General features: G+C 59.5%; 1 protein-coding gene across 1 annotated transcript; it reads left to right on the top strand.

Moving 5' to 3' along the window:
- Nucleotides 1–2,046: 2,046 nt before the first annotated feature.
- RTN4RL2 (reticulon 4 receptor like 2) lies at nucleotides 2,047–16,650 on the top strand. Its single transcript, XM_037163317.2, has 3 exons — nucleotides 2,047–2,379; nucleotides 7,913–8,394; nucleotides 15,766–16,650. Exons 1-3 carry the CDS (start codon nucleotides 2,349–2,351, stop codon nucleotides 16,513–16,515), a joined length of 1,263 nt encoding a protein of 420 aa, XP_037019212.1. The 5' UTR covers nucleotides 2,047–2,348; the 3' UTR covers nucleotides 16,516–16,650.
- Nucleotides 16,651–17,055: the final 405 nt, after the last annotated feature.

Raw genomic sequence — 17,055 nt, 5'->3', positions numbered from 1 at the left:
GGCAGCTCGGCAAACAAACCCAGCGACAGATTGTGCCGCGGCTCATACCGGGGAAGGACGCCAAATCCCACCCTGCTACCCCCAACACTCCCTCCCCGCCTCCCTCTCCGGGCCCTCTTCCCCGGCGCGGGCCCTCCGCTGGGTGGGTCCCGGGAAACGCAGGCGCCTAGTCCTTCTAGAGGTGGGAGGCGGAGCAGAGCCCCAGAGATCCCCCCTTTCTGCTCCTACGCGACCCGATCGAGGGAGGGCAGGAGAGGAAATTAGGTGCCCAGAGGGCCTGGGAGCCCGGGAAGAGCAGAGGATGGAGCCAGCAGGGGGCGCCAGAGCGTCGAGGTGCAAGTGGGCCGGGAGCTTGCTGAAGAACTGGGCTGGGAAGGAGACCGCGGGCCAGACGGAGGCACAGGAGACCCGGGGATGGAGAGACGGAGAGGCAGGGAGCCGCAAGGACCGGAGGGGAGTGACGGAGCCACGGGGAGACAATGAGAGAGACAGAACGACAGAGGGACAGATGCATAAAGGGAGGCAATGACACGGAGGGCGGGGAGGAGGGAACAGAAAGAGACGGAGACCATAAAATAGGAATAAGAGTGGGGGGGAGGAATGGGGAAAATGGAACGAGAAGGAGGGGAGAATGAGACTGTGGATGGAGAAGAGCGTGAATGGGGGAACGAGACCAGCATTTACACAGCGCCGACTGTTTGCCGGGAGCTGCGAGGCAGTCGGACACGGGCGGGCCAGGGGCGGACACGGGGGCAGGGCGAGGGGCTCCTTCCTCCGTCGCCGGGAGGAGCCGCCGGGGCTCCCGCGCGTCCGCCAGCCGGGCTGGGCCGCGCGCAGATGGCTCCGGCCCCGGCCCTACGCGCCGCTCCGGCAGCCCCAGCCCCGCCAGCGCCCTTTGGCCACGATTCCCCCCCCCACACACGCCCCCACGCCTATCCCGTACCGGGAAGGCTGCCAAGGGCCGGATGCCGGGCCCTCTGGGCCGGGTCAGAGCCGGGACGGTGGACAACGCCGCCTTTGTCAGGAAATGTTAGGTCAGGTCACTGGCTGGCTGGTATCGCCCGGAACGCGGCCTCCGAAGGCATAAGGGACCCCCATGAGATCAGAACGCACGTCTCTAAAAGGAAGCAGAAGCAGCTTGCGCGAAGCCAGCGGTCCCTCCCCACCCCTGAGCCCTCTCCTGTCCCCCGCGGGAAATGAGATATCCCCTTCCGCACACACTAACATACACAAACAATGCACACAGTCACACGCGCACCCAAACTTGCACCGGCTCGCGAACTGTATCAAGAGACACGCACACTCCCGGACACATGCACCCCGGCCGCCCATCCCCAAGTTCGCTCCGCCGAACTCTCGCACAGCCTCACAGCCAGCGCGGACACGCTCGCGGGCGGGCACTCAACGGCTCACCCGTGGGCACACTCTCGTGCCCCCCGCTTCCCTGAGCCCATAAAAAATGTAGCGTGCGAGCACTCAAGAATCGCACCTGCACCGGCGTCTGCGTGCGCGCCTGCACGTTCCCCTGCGCTCCACCGAGCAGCACACAAACTCTTGCCTATACTATTCTTACACACAGGTGCACACTCCCAGGGCTCGGGGTCCAAGAAACGAAGGGAATAGGAGCCTTGACGCGCTCCCAGGGAAGAGACATTTTGGAGGCCTGGACCTCGGCACTAGGGACGCCGCGAGGAGGTGGGGGTGACCAGGGAGCCCGGCCCATCTCCTCCGGATAACTGGGAGGGGGGAGCCGGGCAAGTCCGCGGGGTTCCCACACACCACCGCACCCCCTCTGTAAGGGATTTCCCTGGAAGCTCCGCGCCGCGAAGGCAATCGAACACGCTCCTCCGGGTCCTCCAGGGAGGGGACGGGTCCGGGAGGGAGGGGGCTGCAGAGCCGCTCCCGCCTCCTAGTGGCCACGAAAGGGTTAAATCGGCAAGCTAAGAAGCGAGGGAGGAGCCAGCGAGTGCGGGAAGGAGTGGGGGTGGTTGGGAAGAGCATCCTCGCCGTCCCCACTCTCCCTCGGCTCGCAGCCGGGGCGCGCGGACCCGAGGACTGACGGACCCGCACGCCGCCCGCGCTGCTGGGGGCGCCGGCGCCCGGCGCAGACGGCCAGCTCCGGCCTCCCCGCCCAGTCGCGCCCCGCCCCGTCCCGTCGGGGCCCATGGCTCCTCCCGAGGCCCGCAGCCCGGGGGGCGCAGGGTAGAGTGCTTCGGCCTGGCCTCGCGGTCCCGGGACTCCCGGGCCCTCCCGGAGCCCCGCGGAGTCCCCGCCGTCCGTCCGGCGGGCTCAGGGAGCGAGTGGGAGCGCCCCCCACCGCCGCCCCCTCCCCCGAGCGTCGAGACAAGATGCTGCCCGGGCTCAGGTGCTTGCTGCAAGGTAGGGACCCAGCCCGCTGGGGAGCGGAGGCCGTCCGGAGGAGGGGAGCGGGGCACCCCCGCCCTCAGGGCTCGAGGGTGGGGCAGTTGCGGAAGGTGGGGGCGGCCGGCGAGGAAGAAAAGGGCTTCATCCCGGGCCCCGCCCCCGCCCCCAAGGCTGCGGGCTGGAGGAGCGCGCCGGACTCGGAGACTGCCCGGCTGTGTGGGGACCTCGTGACCGTAGGGGGACGCAGGGGCCAGGCGGACCGGCCTGCGGGGAGGGAGGGAGGGAGGCTCAGGTTCCGCTGTCCCAGCTCCACCTGCTCCTGGGGACGCTGAGGACTCGGGCCGGCTGGGGAAGCGCCGACTCAGCAACTTCTCGTGCCCCGTGCCTCAGCACTTTGCAGTCACCCGAGAGGACGAGGGATGTGGGCAGGGGGCGGTCTGCGAGGGTGGGGGTGCAGAGGGAAATCCAAGTGCCTCCCCCCCACCCCACGTAGGGCAGATGGAGGGCGCTGGAGAGGGGATAGTTCCAAGGATTGAGTGACAGCCAAGGGTGTGGGCCAGAGACCGGGGGCGGGGGAGGGGCGGGGGAGGGGGGGCAGGAGGATGCGAGGGGGCTGTTATCGACCCGAGAAAGTGGTTAGGGGAGGAGGGAGACCAGCAGGAGGAAGAGGAGGAGGAGGAGGAATAAAGGTTAGACGGGGAAGCATGGAGGGAAGTGGGACCCAGGGTAGGACCGAGGAAGAGGGAAGGAGAAAGGACCCCAGATGAAGGGAAGGGTGAAGAGAAGACTCGGGATGAGCACCCGGAATCTGGGGGTGGGCGTCACGGGAATGAGCCCGGGGCCTTCGGGACCTGGAAGGGAGGGGGAGGGGGAAGATCAGAAACCTGAGGACGAGGCTGGGGGATAGAGATGGAGTCTCAGGAACCGGGGAGAGAGGGGGTCCAGGATGAGCACCAGGGTTGGAGCCAGGGAGCCATGGATGGAAGAGGGGCTAGGAGTTGACGCCAGGGTGGGGGTGGGGGCTGGAAAGGAAGGAGGGGGAGGAAGAGAGGGATGGGGTGGGGGTGGGGAAAGTTGCCAGAGACGAGACAAAGACGCTTCTGGTAACCACTTCCACGTGGGAAGCCCTCCCTTCCCAACGGGCCTGTCACATCTCTTCTCTCAGGGAGTGGTCCGTGGGGCAGGCCCGGAGCTCGGGGCTCAGGGCTTCGAGGGACGGCTGTGAGGAAGAGCAGGGAGGACATTTTCACCGAGTGGCAGCCTCCGAGGGTGGGCTTCCTGGCTGCCATTTATATCTGCAGGCCTCACGTCGGATCCTGCAGCCGCCGCCGCTGCCGCGGTGACTGCTTATTTTGGGTGTCACATTCTGGCAGAGTGAGAAGCTGCTTGCAGAAGTCTAAACCTCCATAACCGTCAGTGCCTCCCCAGGCCCCGCGTCACTGGCATCGCCACCCCCTCCTACGCCCCTGCACCTTCGGGCCCCCAGCCTTTTGGCTGTGGAGCTGTTGCTTCTCACCTGGGACCTTGGGACCTTTCTTCAGAGTCAAGGACCTTGACCCCCCTTTGCTGGGGCTGCTGCGCCCTGTGGGTTGGCACCCTGGCCCCAGCCCTCTAGCCTAGGGGTCCATCAGCCTCCTCTTCTGGGGCCTCTGAACCACACGGTGGCTCCGGGGGTGAGAATTTGTTTCTGAGCTTGGTGCTCCAGGGTGATGGCCCAGAGTCCTTGACAGTGGTCCCTCAGTGAATGGATACTTTTGGCTCTGGGCACCTCCGCCTTCCAGGATCGATGCCATGTTCTGGCCTCTCTCCATCCCTCCCCTGGTCAGTTCTGGCCATATCTCCTAGACACTGGTCATCTCTCCTTGACTCCCAACAGTGTCCCCCTAGAGTAGCCCCAACCCAGAGCCCAGGAGAGGGAAGTTGCAGAGAGAGCCTGGGCTCCTTCTTTGCCTTGACCCTGAACAGCCAGACAGACCCAGGATCAGTGTTGGCCCAGCCCTGTGCACCTGGGCACAACTTCTTCCCTCCCTTTACCTGCAGGGCAGTGTCTCTCACACTCAGGGGTGCTTTCCTTAGATGACATGAAATCTCCCAAAGAAAAACCAGAAATCCCTTTGTACGTGTCCTTGTCCATTCTGGGTCCTTCCTGTACTCACTGTGGGACCTGAGGCTGCTCACTTCATGTTTCTGAGCCTCCTGCCCCTTTCCCGCAAACCCAGCCGTAATATGGATCTCACAGGGTCGTGTTGCATGGTATGTGAATAAAGACATGTACAGATCCAGGGCCTGGCACACAGTAGGTGCTTAATAACATATGCTTTCTGCCCATCCTTGCTTTACACTCTCCTGCAACTCTCGCCATTACTTGCTAACTTTAGGAGGAAAGAGAAGGATGGGGTGAGTGGAGAGGGTGGGGATGCTGTTAGAAAGGGCTTTCCTTGGCCCCTATAAGAGGAGAGAGATGACAGGAAGTCTTCGTGAAAGGTGCAGGAGGCAGACTGTCGGAGATTCTGGTCAGGAGACCCGGGCAGCTCACTCAGAAACTGAGCCTTCTCCTCTTCAGCCTTCCGTCGTGTTGCCTGGGAAATAGGGAGTTTGCTCGGGTGGTGTCTGAAGTGCCCCCCTTCCAGCTGTGACACCCTGTGCATCTGGCCTGTCTTTGCCAGGCATTCACAAAACAAGGGCCGGAAGTGGGACTGTGGTCCCGGAGAGAGAGGAGGACACAGGCCAGGAGGGAAGGAGTGACAGTGAAGAGCCGTGGGAAGCAGAGGGTAGGAAGGGGACTGTGGGGAGAAGGAAAAGGGCACATGCCCGGCAGGGACCGGCAGAGGTCGAGAGTGGAGGAGGGAGAGAGAGGCATGGCTCACCAGCCCCCACTGCCTCAGCCAGGGAGCATCCAGCCAGGCCTGGGGGCAGAGAAACCCAGTGCCCCCCACCTTCCCCTCCTCCTGGCCTCCAGTGAGAGCTGCAGCCTGAATTATGGATGAGGCTCCTTGGGTTACAGCTGCTTTGCATGGCTGTGAGGGCCAGAAATGGCAACAGAGTCACTGTTACGCAGCAGCTGTCATGGAGGGGCCCGTGCTCAGGGCCCCTCCTCAGAGAGCTGCCAGGAGCAGGTCTCGGGCTTGGGGAGGTGGGCCAGGATGGGGGCGATATGGGGACGAGAGGGAGGGGGTGTAGGGAAAGAAGAGAGGAGCCCCTCATGGGGACAGGTAGGGAGCCAGTTGTGAGTAGAGGGAGGCGGGCCCTGCTGAGGGGCTGAGCAGCCTCCAGGGAGGAAGAGACCCTGGAAACCAGGGAGGGACCCCCTGGCTCTGGGATGGCACACCCTTCCCTCCGTCTGCCCTGGGTACCAGTCAGCCCTAGAGGCTGGGGCAAGAGCTCTCCTCCTCCCCAGGAGTGGCGGCCTCAGAGCTCACATTCCTGTGAGTTTGTAGATAGATAAGCGGTGGGATTAAGGGACCAGAGAAGGATTTGGCTTTCTCTGGTGTCAAGTCCTTGGGGAAGCAAGCTTAGAAGGTGACTGACTCTGCCAGGAAGGGAAGCGCCCTGGCCAGGCATCAGGAGACTCCTTTCTGGCTCTTACCCTGCCAACCACTTTGCTGTGTGACCTTGGGCAAGTCGCTTGCCTTCCCTGAACCCCGATTGATTGCGACCTCAGCCAAACAAGAACTTGAACCAGATGAACCTGGAAAATCTTTCTGACTCTGCAGTCTCCTGTTCTAAGCCCCGAACCTGAGCCCTGGCTGAGAGACCTGCCCAAGGTTCCCTGCCGGGTTCAGACGAGGGGTGAGAGACATGCTCCTCCATCCCACGTGGCTCTGAGAAACTCAGGAGGAGAAAGTAATCGTGAAACGCCGCACGGGGGAGGGGTGAGAAGGGCCGAGAAACGCGGAGGTGGTGTGAACGAGTGGCACAGCCGCGCTGTGTCACTGAGTATTACATCACACCCAGCCCACACACGCAGGGGGCTGGCACTCACACACACACACACACACACACGCATGTGAGGACAGCCAGCACACGGTCTCACACGCGCGCCCTGCACGGTGGCCGCAGGGAGGGGTGGGGATGCCTGAGGTGGGGTCCCCCGCCCCTGCGTATGTCTGCACCACACTGGGGGCCTGTGGGGGCCACGCGAGCCCTGAGGCTCCACACCTCTTCCTGTGCGCTCGACTCCGACACAGACACTCGCACACAGCACTCACGGGGCACCGGGCATCGGTCCTCCCCAGGGCCTCCGAGCCCCAGAGAGGCCCGGAGACAGAGACGAGGGCTTTGGGTCCCAGGCCCCGACGCCCTCCCCTCAGCCCTGGTGGGCCTAGCACAGTGGCTGGGGCAGGCAGTGCCCGCTGGACGTGTGCCCGGGGAATGACTTTCCAGCTTTTGGGGCGCTGGCTCCCCTTCTCCCCAGGCAAACCTCCCAGCAGAAAATCCCAGGAGTCAGGGGGAAGTCGTGATAAAGAGCAGAGGTCAAGCCAGTCCTGGCCCAGACCTTGATCAGCTACGGTGAGGGCGGAAGTGGCTGAGCTCCCCAAGCCAGCACAGAGGCGCTGGGGCTTAGACACACCCCATTAGCCCCCAGGCCTTGGAGCCTCCCTAGACTTGCTTCTCCATCTGCATCTTAAGAAGGGTGGACCGTATCCAACCTTCAAAAGTTATTTTGAAAAAAAAAATGTAAGCGACTTTAAATGAAAAGAGCCTGGGTGTGAAATGTAGACTCCCTGGATCTCACCCAGAAATCCTGATTCTGCACAGGCAGGCCAAGGAAGCTGCACTCTTTCCGAACCTCCCGCTGATTCCCTGGCAGGTGGCTGGTGCCCCCAGTTATAGACCCATTGCCCCTGGTCCCTAAGGCCCTTCCCACAGGAAGAGACTCAGGTTCTTCCAAGGTGAAAGCTGCAGGAAGGTCGGGGCTGTGGCCACCAGTGGGCTCAGCAAGGCCAGCCCCTTAGGGCAGCCAGAGAGCCCTTTTCCGCCAGCCTGAGACTCACAGGAGACCTCAATTTAGTCCCAGCCAGTCTCCAGTGGGGGCGACTTTGCTCCTCAGGGGACATTTGGTGATGTCTGGAGGCATTTTGGTTGTCATAATCAGGGGGAAGGTGTTACTGGCATCTAGTGGGTAGAGGACGGGGATGCTGCTAAACACCCTAAATAGGACACCACACGGGACTGTCCCCCACAACAAAGAGCAGTCGGCCCTACTCTCAACACTGAGGTTACGAAGCTTGACAGGTAACCGCTCAGACCCACCACAGTGAAACAAGGATGGAAAAGACGACCACTCAGGAAACAACTCTCAACAGAGCACCGTGCTTTCTGAAGGGTCCTCTCGGCATTTCTTCATTTCTTTATTATTTTTTTAATATACCAGGGGTCTCAAAAAGTGGGAGTGGCCAGGGCCTCTGGCAACTCGGTTACTTGCTCCCGGAACCCTCCCACCTGGGAGCGGCAGGCTCCTCGCCATTAGGGGTGGGTGGGCTGGCTCCTGGCAGGCACTCCTGCCCTCACAGCCTGCCCAGAAGAGCCTGCCCCCCTCTCCCTGCAGGTCCCGCCTCGGCCTGCCTCCTGCTGATGCTCCTGGCCCTGCCCCCAGCGGCCCCCAGCTGCCCCATGCTCTGCACCTGCTACGCGTCCCCGCCCACCGTGAGCTGCCAGGCCAACAACTTCTCCTCGGTGCCGCTGTCCCTGCCGCCCAGCACCCAGCGACTCTTCCTCCAGAACAACCTCATCCGCACGCTGCGGCCGGGCACCTTCGGGCCCAACCTGCTCACCCTGTGGCTCTTCTCCAACAACCTCTCCACCATCTACCCGGGCACCTTCCGCCACCTGCAGGCCCTGGAGGAGCTGGACCTTGGTGACAACCGGCACCTGCGCTCTCTGGAGCCCGACACCTTCCAAGGCCTGGAGCGGCTGCAGTCGCTGCACCTGTACCGCTGCCAGCTCAGCAGCCTACCCGGCAACATCTTCCGCGGCCTGGTCAGCCTGCAGTACCTCTACCTCCAGGAAAACAGCCTGCTCCACCTCCAGGTAAGCCGCCCCACCCAGCGCGCGCAGGCACGCGCGCACGCGCGCACGCTCATGTTTCCCCCTCTGCTCCTCTGTCCCTGTGTGTGTCCCTGCTCTCTCCCCAGGACACCCTTCCTGCCTGGGCATCTCAGCATCTCTCCCCATGTCTGTTCCTTTTCTAAGTGGGACCCTCTCACTTTCTCCAGGGGCTATTCTGCATGTCATCTCCGTTGGTCCGCCTGTCTGTCTAGCCTGTTTGGTTCCCTTGGTACCCCCCACTCTCTCACTCCTCTTACCACCCCCACCACGTGCGTCCCCCTCTGCCTGTGCCTTTCTGTCTGTCCCTTTCTGCCCCTCTCTGCCTCTCTAACTCGCCTCCCCCATCTGTCTTCTGTGTCTTCTGTCTTCCTTCACACGCCCACTCCGCACGCACGCCCATGTCCGTCTGGGTGATGCGTCTCTTTCCCTGATCTCCCCTTTCCCCCTTGTTTGCCTTGGGCAGGGGCTGCCTTTCCCCTGGCACCAGGCCCGAAGGTCTCCCTGGCTGCCTTTCTCCCCACCCCCAGCCCTTCCCACCGCCTCGGTGTCCCACAGAAGTCCCACCTCCTTGCAACACACTGGGTGGTGGGACAAGGGGAAACTCCACCACCCTGTCTAGATTCCCGTCACCAAGCCTTCTGCCTCGCTGAAAGGGAAGAAGGGGGAAAAAGGGTAAAGAGCCGTTAAGTAGCTGAAAGATGGATGCTCTGAAAACGGAAGGAATAACAGTAATTGCTATTTATTGTTATTATTATTGATCTAAATATTGTTTATTGTTGTTGTTAAGCTGACTGTTTGACAGTCAAATCCTCCCATTCTATTTCCCCAGGAAGTAATAACACGCCCTCCAAACCACTCCGGGAGGAAACCCTCCCTGGGCGCCACAGCCCCTGGCTGGAAGGGGCAAGAATATCCAAGTGTCCCGTCCCCGTCCCCGTCCTCCCCCCCCCACCCCGCGCCGGCACACCTGAAAGGCAGGTCCTCCTCCCACCCAGCTTGGCACCTAACTGGTCACCAGTGTGCTGATTTAAAAGTCAAGTCAGGTTGATGCTGATAAAGATAATAACAGAAGCAATAATAATTTGACCAAGTATTGTGCACCCACTGTGTGCAAAGGGCAGAGAGGACAGCATTTAGCAGAGCAGACAGCTCTCCCCGGCCTTCACAGAGATTGCATTCTAGGTGGGGGAGAGAGACAGAAAAACACAGTACCCCCCCTCGGCCCACCCCCACTTTTCTGGGAGAGATACCGAACCTTACACATACTAAGTTTTGGCCGCTACATACACACCTATGCTAAGGTTCATTTAAAAAATAGGCACAATAAAACACTAACAACAGTAACTAATAATAGAACAGTTATAACAATATACTGTAATAACAGTTACGTGAGTGGCTTTGGGGCCATAATTAAGTAAAGTAAGGGTGACTTGACCACAAGCTTGGTGGTACCGCCCGCCAGACTTGCTCTGACCAGCGTGGCGGCTACTGAGTGAGTGGCGGGTAGGAAACCAAGGCAGGGAGGAGATTCTGGACAAAGGGCTGACTCACATCTGGGCAGCTGGGTTAGACGTTCCACCACGCTAATTAGAACAGCACGGGATTTAAAATTATGGAATAGTGTGTTTCTGGAATTTTCTATTTCGTATTTTTGGACCGTGGTTGACCATGGTTGACCGTGCGTAACTGAAAGCACGGAAAGAAAAGTCAATAGTCGGGATGAGGGGTGAAGACTGCTCTGTGCAGCACATTGGAAAAAATATGTTGTGGTTATTTTTTAAGAGCTTACTTATTTATTTTTAGAGAGAGAGGAAGGGAAGGAGAAAGCGAAGGAGAGAAACATCAGTGTGTGGTTGTCTCTCACGCAACCCCTACTGGGGACCTGGACAGCAACCCAGGCAGGTGCCCTGACTGGGAATTGAACCAGTGACCCTTTGGTTCCCAGGCTGTCACTCAGTCCACTGAGCCACACCAGCCAGGGCTGTTGTGGTTATTGTGATTGCATCAACGATGATAATGGCAGCCCCTATTATTTAGCAGACACACTATGCACGGCGTGCTGTGTGAAAGACTTTATGGGTATTAACTCTGCAGTCTGCAAGTGTATGACATGTTTTAATCCCTCTAAGCCTCAGCTTTTCTATCTGCAAAATGGAGGGAGTACCAGCACTGATGTCCTAGGGATTTCATGAATGTAAGTGCATGAATAATTTGTAAAGCACTTAGAATAGTGTTTGGCATATGATAAGCACTATACAACTGCTTGTTAAAATACTATTTTAAAAGAGTGACAAGCCTCATTGATCTTGGAGAAATGGCCCATCTTGGACCTCATCCTGGAGATGTGGGTCAACTTCAAGCATGACACGGAGGCCACGGTGGGTCCCAGAACACACCTCTCTTTTCTTTCCATCCTCAATTTGCCTAGCACCTCACAGTTTCCAAAGCATGCTCAGCCACCTCATCTCGTTTTTACAGCCCTTTTGGGAGATATTTACACCTCCTCACAGGTGAGGAAGCTGAGGCCCAGGGCCCCAAGACTTTGTAGATATCAGGCCTCTACACATGAAGTCCCTGAAACCACTGTCTGTTTGATTGGGGCTCACGGGTTCTCACCAGCGTGCTTCACCTCACAACAGCCTGGCAGCAGGGACAGGGAGGGGCAGTAGAGGGCCGTGGAATGAAGTTCCGGAGGCTGCCAAGCCAGGCAGAGCTGGCGATGCTTGAGCCTACATGGGCAGACCACGTTTCAGGCCACTTTCATCACGTACAAGTCTCCACCAGGGTCTGCCTGTGTGGATGCAGGGGTGGGTGCCCTGAACTACAGCAGTGTGGACTCCTTCTTGAAGGAGTCTACCAGATGCGGGTTCGGATCCTGGCTCCTAGGACTTTGGAGAGATTACTAACCCCCTCTCAGTCCCCATTCCTCATCTGTAAAGTGGCAATCGTGAGAGCTTTAGCACAGGGCCACACTCAGGTACTACCACTGAAACCCTGGCCGCCTTCTCCATATTTATCGGCTGTTCACAACAAGAAATCTGGGGTCAGAGGGCCTGAGTTTGAATCCCTGCTCTGCTACTTTCTGACGTATTTAACTTTAGGCATGAGGCCTCTCCTCTCTGGACCTCAGTTTCCTTACTTTTGAAGTGGAAATAATAAAAAGAATACCTTCCACAAAGAATGGCCGTAGAGAATAAATGAGTTACTGTATACACGGCACGTAGTTCGGTGCTGAATAAATCACATCATTAGAACCCAGTCCTCCATTGCCTCCCAGGCCAGGAGCCGGGGATGATAGGTCCTGGGAAGGACCCGGACAAAGGGGCTTTGGAGTGGACACTGGGATCTCATGAAACGGGAAGTGTTTGTTTTGCACGTCCCCGGCATGAATGGTGCGGGCACCCTGGGCAAGAGGCACCTTCATATCTGGTCCTTTATAGGGAAGAAAGGTCCAGACCATATGGTCTATAAAGACCATCTCTGGTCTGTACAGAAGAGACAGCCCTGCCTGTGAAATGCTGGGAGGAACCAGGCTGGGAGGGGCCACAGAGGGGTGAGGAAATGTGGGCGGGGGTGACATCCACAGAATGCAGGTATGGCCCAAGATGAGGCTGGGTCTGCCCCAGGAGACAAGCTTTGGAGGAGGCGAGAGGACCACAGCTTTTAAAGATGAGGAAGGTGGGAATGGAAATGGGTTGGGTTAGAGGTTCTCAAAGACTGTCTTCTGCATGCCAGGTACTGTGCCAGGTGGGTTCATTCATCAGTGGGTGTGTGCTGAGCACCTAGGACACGCCAGGCAGTGTTCTGGGCGCCAGAGATTCAGGAGGGAACAGCAGTAGTGTCCCTGCATGCCTGGAGTGTGGTTCCTACTTCAATGGAACCAGATGATAAGGACATCCATTCTCTCTTAATCATCGCAGCAGCCTACATGGTGTATAAGAGCAGCCTCTGTACTCAAGCAAATCTGGGTTTGAATGCCAGCCCCACCTCCGACTCACTCTGTGGCTTTGAGCAAATTGCTTCACCACTTTAATCCTGAATGGACCCATCTGCAACACAGGGGAAATACGTCCACCTCAGGGGTTTCTGGTGAGGATTAAAGGAGAGGCTACTGGAAAAGGACTCAGCACTACATGTGGGCAGAGCAAGCATCATTTCCCCCATTTAATAGCGAAGGACGCTGGGACTCAGTGAAATCAAGGTGCTGGTCCAAGGTAACTCAGCTAGTAAAGGGCACAGCCTAGAACTGACCCAGGCCTGACTCGAGAGCAGCTCTTCAGAGCCCTGTCTACAGAGTTCACATCTGCATTCCACCCCCCCATAGCTGTTGAACCCCAGGCAAGTCGCTTGCCTCCTCTGAACCCCTCTTTGCTGATCTCTGAAAGGTGTGGGAGGGATAATAACATCACCTGCTTCACAGGGTTGTGCGGGTCACTCCATGGCACGTGTGCAGCACTGAGGTTGGCTCATAGTTGAAGCTCAGCTGCTTGCCCAGACAGTGACGCCAGGCGTCGACTGGTGAGCACGGGGAGGGGGGTGCCTGGCACAGTGCAGACACTCAGTACAGTTTTGCTGAATGAATGAGGTGCATTCCAGGACTCACTCACTCATTAATATCAGATGAGGATGGATCTTAATGATCATCTATCTCAAGTCCCTTGTTTCACAGATAAAAAAAAAACCCAACTGAGACTCAGAGAGGTACCTGGAATGGCCCAAGGTTACACAGCTCAGCCACTAGTGCCAAAGACTGGAGCCTGGAAGGCTGGAAGAAGGCAAGGTTAAGAACAGGCTGCTGTCCAGAGGGGGGGGGGCAGGGACGCTGCGTTGAGATTCCATATGGATGCAGAGAGCTGTGAACTGGCTGGGGGAGGTGAAGGAAATGTGGTTTTGGAAATGGAAGATGACTTTAGCAGCCGCTCTCAGCCCAGGGTGGGGCGGGGCGATAGGGAGGGTGGTGGGGGAGGGCGAGGGCTGTGAAAGTCAAGAGCTTATTAATGCACAGAGAACGGTTTTAACGATGGAGAGAGGAGGACCGGATTTGAGAGCTGCCGCGGGATTTGGCAACAGCTTGGATGGGGGGAGGGGAAATGGACCCCCTGGCTGAGGCTCAGAGAGGGAAGGGGCAGGGCTTTTGCAAATGGTAAAATGGGAAAGAGAGGTGGTTGGAATCAAGGAACTTTGTAGCCTAAAAATTAGGACTATGGGCCAAAGGGGCCTGAATTCCCTGGGGGCCCTGAACCTTCGGTCATCCCTTCCTGACCTCCCCACGTCCCAGAGGTCCATTACCTGTGCGCCCTCTACCCGCCTCCTACACACATACACTGATCCTCTGACCAGGTATCTCAGGGCATGTCCCACTCTCACTGACACTCCCTGATCAGGTGTTTGAGGGGAAGGGACTCAGAGCCCACTCCCTGGTGGGCCAGAAAGAAGACCAGGGTACCCGGCCCAGTAGGGCCAGCCCGAGGCCACAGAGGTTCAGGGAGCCTGCTGGAGGCCTGACCTGAGCATGGACGGTGGCACAGGGGGTGAAGAACGCTCAAGTCACAGGCAGCCAAGAAGGTTGAGGGGGACGGATCTCAGTGTGGCCAAGAGAAGGGTTCTTGGCAAGCTCAGTTCCTGCAGCGGAGAGGGCGGAAGCCAGATGGGAGGGGGCGAGAACACGCAGGAGCACAGGAAGGTGGAGGCTGTGGGTGTGGGCTGGGAGTCAATGCCCTCCCCCCACCTGAGAGCCTGTGACCAGACTCCTGGGGGGGGGGGATCATCTCCCCAGACAGGGAAGGGTGGGAGAGCCACAGCCCAGAAACAGGCCCCCCAGGGTGCGCCGACCTGTGCATAGAGGATGCCGGGTGCCTGCGAGCCAGGCCTCCTGGACCTGCCGGCCACAGTGATGCCCTGCATCACTCAGGGAGGACCTCAGTCCCCAGGGCCTGGTCCCTGCTCTGGCAAGCCTTCCATCTCCCTGGGTGTCTTCCCTGTAACAAGCAGGCTGGGCTGGTGGACCCTGGAGCTGATCATCACCGATACCTTAGTGAGCTGGTTAAAATGCAGAATCAAGCCCTGGCCCCTTCCCACCTCCCACCCATGGAGCATATCCACTCCCCACAGCCACACCCCCATTCATTCTGAACCACAGTCCTAAGATTCCCCCCAACAGGAACATGGCCTGCTTGGGCACCTCCGGCCCGGACAAGCAGGACAGCCCCTCTAAGGGGGGCAGCGATGCAGGGCATCAGGCAGTAGCCTCCCTTCCCCCCCCCTGCTGCCTGTGGGGATGGGGAGGCTGACAAGTGGTCCCCTTAATACCTTGGCCTCTTGGCAGACCCCTGGACCCCAGAGAGCTCCTCTGTTAGCACGAAAGGGACGTCAGTTATCTAACTGAGCCCCTATGATCACAAGGACCATCCGTTCTTGATGGTGGTCCATGTGCCTACCAGGTGCTGTACCCTTAAAGCATGATCTCATCCAGCTCTCCCTCCAGTTTGGGGAGGGGGCTGTTATCCCGGCTTCACAGACTGAGGAAACAGAGGCTCCGTGCGTCTGAGTAAGTCACCCGAAGTCACATAGCTGGGAAGAGCGCAAGCCACGTTGGCGCCAGGAGCCAGGACTTCTGAGCCTGTGGGCTGCGTCAGCGGACTGGGTACCCAGCACCTCACCATCTACGCTTTATGTGGGTCATCTGTAATCCTCAGAACAAAGCCATGAGGGGGTACCTTCAACCCCTCTTTACAGATGAGGCAACGGGCTTCCAGAGATTACTGGCATGGCAAATAACAATAATGGCCGCCTTGTAGAATGCCTTCCACAGGGAAGCCTTGTTCTAAGCACCTTAATACACCCAGCTCGATTTAATCTCCACATCATACCGATGAAGAAACTGAGGCACAGAGATCCTGCGGTTTGCCCGAGGTAGCGCAGTCAAGTTAATGATAGATATGGGGTTCGAAGTCAGGAAATCGGGCCCCCAGTCTGAATGCTTAACCAGTGCTTCTTATTCTCCGAGTGTGATCTTCTGACCTGCAGCGTGAGGGCCCCCTGGGAACTTGTGAAGATAGGCAGATTTTCAGGCCAGGCCGTATGGGCTAAATCACAAACTCTGGGGGCAGCCTCTCGGGACCCACAGGGATTCTGATGCACCCAAGAGTTTAAGAACCACCGGCGTCAACTGTATCATTTTCCCACGTTAACCTCTATCCAGCTCAGAGGAGTCAGGATTCAAACGCAGGACTCCGAAAGGAAAGGTCAAATTCTTTCCCATGGTGCTCCCCTTCCTTCCCCTCCTCCAGGCCCCGGGGAGAAATCCCCACCTGTCTCAGGACCACTGACTTCTTCTCCACTCCTAACCCACAGGATGACCTGTTTGCGGACCTGGCCAACTTGAGCCACCTCTTCCTGCACGGGAACCGCCTGCGGCTGCTGACGGAGCACGTGTTCCGCGGCCTGGGCGGCCTGGACCGGCTGCTGCTGCACGGAAACCGGCTGCAGGGCGTGCACCGAGCGGCCTTCCGTGGCCTCAGCCGCCTCACCATCCTCTACCTGTTCAACAACAGCCTGGCCTCACTGCCCGGCGAGGCGCTGGCCGACCTGCCGGCGCTCGAGTTCCTGCGGCTCAACGCCAACCCCTGGGCGTGCGACTGCCGCGCGCGGCCGCTCTGGGCCTGGTTCCAGCGCGCTCGCGTGTCCAGCTCCGACGTGACCTGCGCCACCCCGCCGGAGCGCCAGGGCCGGGACCTGCGCGCGCTCCGAGAGGCCGACTTCCAGTCCTGCCCGCCCGCGGCGCCCACGCGGCCGGGCAGCCGCGCCCGCGGCAACAGCTCTTCCAACCACCTGTACGGGGTGGCGGAGGCTGGGGCGCCCCCCGCCGACCCCTCCACCCTCTACCGAGACCTGCCTGCCGAAGACCCGCGGGGACGCCAGGGCGGGGACTCACCCACCGAGGACGACTACTGGGGGGGTTACGGGGGAGAGGACCAGCGTGGGGAGCAGACGTGCCCGGGCGCGGCCTGCCAGGTGCCCCCGGACTCCCGCGGCCCCGCGCTCTCGGCCGGGCTCCCCACCCCTCTGCTTTGTCTCCTGCTCTTGGCGCCCCACCACCTCTGACTGCGGTGCTGAAACTGCAGAGGCTGGGGTGGCCCCCCGCCCCAGCCCTCAGCTGTGGCTCTGGCCTAGTCCCCGCCCCCGGCCTTGCTGTCTGTCTTTCCACCCCCTGCTCCTCTCTGCCCTAGGACCAGGCCACCTCTCCCTGCCTCCTGGGATGCTGGCTTAAGACCAGCCCCAAGAGGCTGTGTGTGGTGGCTCAGCCCGATTCTCCCCAACTTTGGCCATTAAGTCCTTCCCATCCCAAGGCTGGGGTGGGGCACCCCAGGCAGGCGCTGACCCCTTCTCCCAGTGCCCACGGCGGACTACTCGAAAGGAGCTTTTGTCTGCAAAGCATCTTCCACCAGCAGAGCCTTCGGAAGCTCGGGGAAGGAAGCCCCACCAAGCAGCCCTGCGGAGGGCCCGGCTGACCCTCGGCCCCTGCTTCTCTCCGCCCCCCTCAGCCTCCCGACACTGGAGGAATACTTTCTCCTAAGTCTACCCTGGACACTTTTTAAGGTGCCTGGAGAGAACTTGCCTCTCCACCATGGCCCCTGTGTGGTG

Source organism: Artibeus jamaicensis, unplaced genomic scaffold (genome assembly GCF_021234435.1).
Source record: "Artibeus jamaicensis isolate MK-2021 breed Jamaican fruit bat unplaced genomic scaffold, CSHL_Jam_final scaffold_614, whole genome shotgun sequence".
In the NCBI taxonomy this organism is placed as follows: domain Eukaryota; kingdom Metazoa; phylum Chordata; class Mammalia; order Chiroptera; family Phyllostomidae; genus Artibeus; species Artibeus jamaicensis.
The sequence above is the reverse complement of the archived record's forward strand: the minus strand, read 5'-3'. Positions and strand labels throughout refer to the sequence as shown.